General features: G+C 40.1%; 1 protein-coding gene across 1 annotated transcript; it reads left to right on the forward strand.

The window, feature by feature from the left end:
• The first annotated feature begins 99 nt into the window (after positions 1-99).
• LOC132063953 (uncharacterized) lies at positions 100-4,294 on the forward strand. Its single transcript, XM_059456745.1, has 9 exons — positions 100-220; positions 385-559; positions 2,092-2,314; positions 2,384-2,683; positions 2,807-3,050; positions 3,144-3,241; positions 3,287-3,557; positions 3,600-3,898; positions 4,025-4,294. Exons 1-9 carry the CDS (start codon positions 100-102, stop codon positions 4,292-4,294), a joined length of 2,001 nt encoding a protein of 666 aa, XP_059312728.1.
• Positions 4,295-6,994: the final 2,700 nt, after the last annotated feature.

Genomic DNA, 6,994 nt, shown 5'->3' on the forward strand with positions numbered 1-6,994 from the left:
GTACTGTAGAGCTCAAAGTCCTTTTAGGATCGTTCTAATTCACTCGTTAATTCATGCCTTGCTGAGATGGCTCTGAGATGCCTTGCTCGAGCATAACCCATGAGCACTAACCGAAATCTTGAGGGTGCGAACGCTGGTAACGGAAATGACGTTGGATATCAAGCACCACCTCAAGCAATGTCTGTTCCTATTGTTCCTGTTGCGGGTGTGCCTGAGATTGGTACTATGCAAATAGCTATTCAAATGTTGACTGCATTAGTAGTGGCTCAGTAGCAGCATGAAGGTGTGGGACCTCATGGTGGAGGCAGACTTATGCAATTCCTCGACTTGAAGTCACCAGAGTTCTTCAGGTCACGAGAGGTGGATGACACCAACACTTTTTAGATGAGACCTTCAAGGCATTGAGGGCAATAGATGCCCAGGACACTAAAGCTGTGAGGCTCACCTCTTATCAGTTGAAGGATGTTGCTCACGCATGGTTTGAGATGTGGGAATCTGAGAGGGGTGACGCTGCTTTAGCTCCGATGTGGGCTGAATTTGAAGAGACATTCATGGAAAGGTTTTTGTCTGATGAGGAAAGATTTCTATGGCTACGAAGTTCAAAAAGCTGGAATAGGGTAACAAGTCCATTCGTGAGTATAGTTTGGAGTTCACCCATTTGTCAAAGTATGCTTTATACATGATTCCGACAGAAAAGCATAAGTTAATTTTTTTTATGAAAGGCTTGGTACCACGTATCAAGTCTGCATGTGCTACTGTTATTATGTCTCCTACTTGTACTTTCTCATCTCTGGTTGGGTTTGCTGAACAATAAGAGAGTTAGAAAAATGAAAAGAGGGTGGATCGAGATCAGAACAAGAAAGCCCAATCTATGGGTGGTTTTAGTGGTAACAGCTATAATGAAGGGCAGAAGAGAGGGTATTCTACACCTGCTCGATGGTTCTTATTCCCATGCTACTGTGCCTTCTGGTAGGCAAGGCCAAAAAAATAATAATAATAGTAAGTTTTCGCAGGGAAGTAGTCGTTCGCCAGTGTGAGAAGAACGTATCTGTCATCATTGTGGGATTAGAGGAAATTAAGAGGGAATGTAGAAAGTGGCTACATGAGATGGCTGTTATAAATAACCAAAAGAATGATTCTCCCGTGTTTAACGCCCAAAAATCTGCACGCTTTACGTAATGCTAACAATAATAATCAGAATGTTCGTAATAATGGCAAAGGAAAGGAAGTTTCTAACACTTCTCGTTGAGGGACAACTCGGCTTTATGGGCTGACTCGTAGGGAGGTAGCTGATGCTTCGGATGATGTGGTTACAGGTATCCTTACCATCTGTTCTCATGATGCTTATTCATTGATTGATCCGAGTTCAAATTTATCCTATGTGACTTCTCATTTTGCTCTTGATATGGATACGAAACTCGAACCTTATACTAAGGGGTGTATTTACCATTTGGTGGCTGTTAATGATACAAAAGTCATAGTACCTGAATTTGCATCCGTTCCTATAGCTAGTGATTATCCTAAAGTGTTTCCCAAAGATCTCCCTGGTATTCCTCCCGATAGAGTTATTGATTTTGGGGTTGATGTTATTCCCATCACCCAACCTATTTCTATTCCACCTTATCGTATGGCTCCAGCAGATCTAAGGGAATTAAAGGATCAGTCGAAGGACTTGTTGGATAAAGGTTTCATCCGACCAAGTTCCTCACCTTAGGGTGCTCCAGTATTGTTTGTTAGGAAGAAGGATGGTTCCCTTAGAATGTGTGTTGATTACCGTCAGCTTAATAAAGTGACTATTAAGAATAAATATCATTTGCCTAGGATAGATGATCTGTTTGATCAACTTCAGGGTGCTACGTTCTTTTTGAAGATTGACCTGAGGTCTGGGTATCACCAATTGAAGATAAAAGAGGAGGATACCCCGAAAACAGCTTTTCGTACTCGTTATGGGCACTTTGAGTTCCTAGTCATGTCCTTTGGGTTGACTAATGCGCCTGCTGCATTCATGGATTTGATTAATCATGTGTTTAAGCCTTATCTAGACCGCTTCGTTATTGTGTTTATTGCTGATAATTTGGTGTATTCTAAAAGTCGTGAGGATCATGCAAATCACTTGAGGATAACTTTGACAACACTTGAGGAGAACGAGCTTTATGCAAAATTCTCTAAGTGTGAATTACGCTTCGAGTCTGTGTCTTTCTTGGGTCACGTGGTGACTGGGGATGGCATTAAAGTAGACCCTCAGAAAATTTCAGTGGTTAAGGATTGGCCTAGACCAACTAGTGCGACTAAAATTCGTAGTTTCTTGGGTTTGGCAAATTATTATCGAAAGTTTGTGGAAGGCTTTTCATCAATAGCCTCTCTATTGACTAAATTGACATAGAAGACTGCTAAGTTTCAGTGGTCCGAAGCTTGTGAAAAGAGTTTCCAAGAACTTAAGACAAAGTTGACTTCGACTCCTATTTTGACTTTACCTTCTGGGTCTGGTGGATATGTGGTGTATTGTGATGCTTCTAGAATTGGTTTGGGTTATATGTTAATGCAGAATGGTAAGGTGATTACTTATGCTTCGCGACAGTTGAAAAAGCATGAGAAGAATTACCCGACTCATAACTTGGAGTTGGATGCTATGGTTTTTGCTTTGAAAATTTGGCGTCATTATCAGTATGGTGAGAATTGTGATGTTTTTACTGATCAAAAGAGTCTGCAATATATATTCAAGCCGCGGGAGTTGAACCTCAGACAAAGAAGGTGGTTGGAGTTGTGAAAAGATTGTGACTTGAATATTTTGTATTATCCTGGCAAGGCCAATGTGGGTGCTGATGCTTTGAGTAGGAAGTCCATGGGCACGTTGGCGTATTTGCGTGCACATGACATGTCTATGGGAAGAGAAATTCGAAGACTTGCTAGTCTTAGTGTCCGACTTGATGAAACCGAAGAGGGTGAGTTAGTGGGAGTCACACCACCACGATCTGATATCCTGGAGAGGATCAAGTCAAAGCAGTATGATGATGAATTTTTGGCAAAAACTGCGAGATGGAGTGGAAAAGGTAAGTACACTTCATTCACTATTAGAACGGGCGATAGTGTTCTGTAGTTGCAAGGAAGATTGTGTGTTCCCGATGTTGGTGGTCTTCGATAAGAATTGATGATGGAAGCTCATAGTTCGAAGTATTCTGTTCCGGGATCCACCAAGATGTATAAGGATTTGAAACAACACTATTGGTGTAAGAGCATGAAGGTTTATATTTCTAACTTTGTGGTTAAGTGTCTAAACTGTCAACAGGTGAAGGCTGAACATCAAAGGCCAGGTGGCTTGGCTCAAAGCATTGAGATTCCTCAATGGAAGTGGAAGGTGATAAATATGGATTTTGTTGCAGGTTTACCTCGCACAAGGACCAAGTATGATTCAATTTGGGTGATTAAGGATAGACTCACGAAGTCTGCCCATTTTCATTCTGTAAAGATGTCATATGCCGTGGCGGAGTACGCCAAGTTATATTTGAAGGAGATTGTTAGGTTGCATGCTGTTCTGGCATCCATCATATCTGACAGAGGTATGCAATTTACGGCTCATTTTTGGTAGACTTTTCTAGAAGATTTGGGGACTAGAGTGAAATTGAGCACTGCCTTTCATCCTCAAACTGACGGGCAAGCAGAGAGAACTATTCAAACTTTGGAGGATGTGTTGCGTGCTTGTGCAATCGATTTTGGAGGAAGTTGGGATGAACACCTACCTCTGGTGGAATTCACTTGCAACAATAGCTATCAAGCGAGTATTCAGATGGCTCCTTATGAGACTTTTTATGGAAGGCGTTGTCGGTCTCTAATTGGTTGGTTTGAACCAACGGAAGTAGAGTTGTTGGGTCCTGATTCAGTTCATGAGGCAATTGAGAAGGTAAATCTTATTGTGCAGCGACTGAAGACCGTTCAGAGTAGACAAAAGTCTTATACGGACATGAGGTGTAGGTAATTGAAATTTGTTGTTAGTGACAATGTTTTCTTGAAAGTGTCACCTATGAAGGGGGTAATGCATTTTGGCAGAAAAGGCAAGCTTAGTCCTCGCTATATTGGTCCTTACGAGATTACAAAAAGGGTTGGGAAGGTAGCTTACGAGTTGACATTACCGGTTGAGATGTCTATGGTTTATCCGGTGTTTCACATTTCGATGTTAAGATTTTACAAACCTGATCCTTCCTATGTGCTGCACCATGAAGATATTGAAATTGATGAAGCTCTGTCTTATGAAGGACAACCAGTTCAGATTTTAGATCGTCAAGTTAGAAGGTTGTGAACAAAGGATGTAACATCGGTTAAAGTGTTCTGGCAAAACCATAATACTAAGAAAGCTAATTAGGAAGCATAAGAGGACATGAAGAAAAGGTATCCTCACTTGTTCTCTATGGTAGGTATGAGCTAGCGTATTAATAATTCGTAGATGAATCGTTGTGCTGTTTGAAACAACTTGTGGTTTAGTGAATTCTTTCTACGCTACGATCCAAATTCGAGGACGAATATCTTAAGGGGGGACAATGTAACACTCCGTAGATCCAAGTTAAGTGTGAAAGTGTCTTGGAGAATTGGACTTTACTGTTTTTGTCAAATGTCAAATACGGCGAAGAATACAGCCCGTATTTTGAAATACGATCCGTATACCTTGGGCGTATTTCACCCACCTTCTTAGGTGGCTCACTATTTTTGGCTATCATAAAATACGGCCAGAGTTTACGGCCTGTATTTTGAAATACGGTCCGTATTTCTGGACGTATTTCACTCGTTCCCATCTGTTCACTGTTTTCATTATTGTTAAATACGGCCACAGATTATGGCCCGTATTTAGAAATACGGTCCGTATTTCTTGCCATATTTCACTAGCCGCCAGCAGTGTATATCAATAGCGGGATTCAGTTAATTTTATGACTTATTCTCATTCCCATAAACCCTAAGGACGAAAATCTTGTCTCCATGTCTCCAAACACATAGGTAAGAACATCTTTAACACTATTAATCAATCCTAGCATTAAACCCATGACTCTTAACATGATTCTTGAATGGAAAACCTAGGGTTTGCAAGTAATCCTTCTCAAGGTGACTCAAGCTAGGGTTTTGGGTGCTCTTCGTTGTAAAAGTTAATTGTTGAGTTACGTAAGGCTTAATTAAGTTATGTCTCTCTTTTAAAAACCTTATTAAGTTATGTCTCTCTTTTAAAAACCTTATTATAGATACATGTCTTCTTCTTAAAAGTTCTTTATTGAATAAAAAGGTGAACTTTTCATACAAAATCCTAATTCATGTTTTGATTGTGGTAGGTGTGCGTGAGGGGAGAAGCCCACATTAAACCTTGATTTTATTATCCTCTATATACATATATGGAATCATAATCGTTTTCTTATATAAGAGATGGTCAATAAGGATGTCTAAGGGTTGGTAATAATGTTTTCATATTGAACTATGACATTGAAATATTGGTTAAAGAGGTGTAAACATTTTCATGACGTTCTTTGAAATCGTTTATCTTTACGATATGGCATAATGACCTTTAATGCTACTTGATGGTGTGACTACTTTGAGACAAATTGTGAATCGGCTTCTATGCCATGAAATTTATTGTTGTTTTTGGCCTAGCTACTCGGGAGGAAGGATAGCTACATGGATCCTAGTGTGACAATGCCTAGCCATTCGGGAGGAAGAGTGGCCACTTTCGGGTTCGTTACCTGGGGTGTGATTATGCCTAGCTATATGGGAGGAAGGATAGCCATCGTTGAATTTCACATTCCGGTGTGATGCGCTGCTATGATTAGGGAACCTTAAAGGTCATCCCTTCGTTATGATTGATTTTTAGGCCTGTATCGGCATGTGTAATATTCTTATTTTCTCGTGGAATTGTTGTTGTTAATTATGATCAATTGAAAGACATGTTTGAAGTTGTACCTTGACAAGTGGCCTTATAATCGGTTTTGATAATTCTTAATGAGATACACAAACTGAATAACTGTTCTTACATTGGTTTTACATGATTTTCAGGACTGATTTCTTTATGTATCATTGTACTCTATTTTCTTATTACTTATTGTCCCCGAGGCACTCACTGAGTACGAAGTACTCGAGCATACCATTATTGCTTTATGGTATGTTAGGTAACGGAGAAAAGCAGGTTCTTGATGTTCCGGGCATTTAGGAAGGACTTGTGGTTGCTGCTGATTTGGTGAGCCCACACGCTCATTCATGGGACACCCTATTTATTTGCTTATTCATTATATTAGCTTTCCGGGCTACGTCCCGATGAGTCAAACTATTATTCCTTTATCTTAGAAGCTCCATAGTATACATTCTTGTGGGTAGTTGTTGAGTTATTGATTAACTCTTGGGCACGTTATTAGTTTGACTAAGTATTTGATTAATAAAGACTTCCGCTGATTTAATTCATATATTCATGATTTGTTTACATTTATTTTATAAACTGTTGGAGGAGAATATTGAACCTGGGGGGTTCAAGTATTGTTATTGCATCTTTTAGGTTCTTTCGATGTTGTTCATGACGTCGGATGCCGGTCACGTCTAGGGTTGGTTTTGGGGCGTGACATGAAGCTCTGAACATATAACAGTAGATTACCTTATTTCTTCTTTCCTGTCCTCTTAAATGATCTTGCTCACTTAAAACAGAGTAAGATAGGATATATCAGTGGTTTTTTTGTTTGTCCATTAATACTAAAACAAAGGAGTATCAGGCTCATGTTTGTCACGACCCAACCCCGTAGGCCGCGACCCGTGCCCGAATTGGGCACTCGTACATACCTAGTATCCCAAATCAGAAATAGCGTACGAATAACTTATACCGTGTACAAATAACATATATTTACAGAAGAGTGGAACGTCGCCCCGAAGCTGTCACAAATATACAAATATACATATCGCTGTCATAATGTCACTACCCAACCCCGTAGGCCGTGACTAGTGCCCGAGCTGGGCACCCAAACACATTCATTAATCCGAT

Source organism: Lycium ferocissimum, chromosome 1, assembly GCF_029784015.1.
Source record: "Lycium ferocissimum isolate CSIRO_LF1 chromosome 1, AGI_CSIRO_Lferr_CH_V1, whole genome shotgun sequence".
Taxonomy (NCBI): Eukaryota; Viridiplantae; Streptophyta; class Magnoliopsida; order Solanales; family Solanaceae; genus Lycium; species Lycium ferocissimum.

Coding starts and splice junctions, on each gene's coding strand:
- LOC132063953 (XM_059456745.1), top strand. CDS start 100: ATGAGCACTAACCGAAATCTTGAGGGTGCGAACGCTGGTAACGGAAAT. Junction 3,051..3,143: donor TGCGAGATGGAGTGGAAAAG/GTAAGTACACTT, acceptor GTCTTCGATAAG/AATTGATGATGGAAGCTCAT. Junction 3,242..3,286: donor ATTGGTGTAAGAGCATGAAG/GTTTATATTTCT, acceptor AACTGTCAACAG/GTGAAGGCTGAACATCAAAG.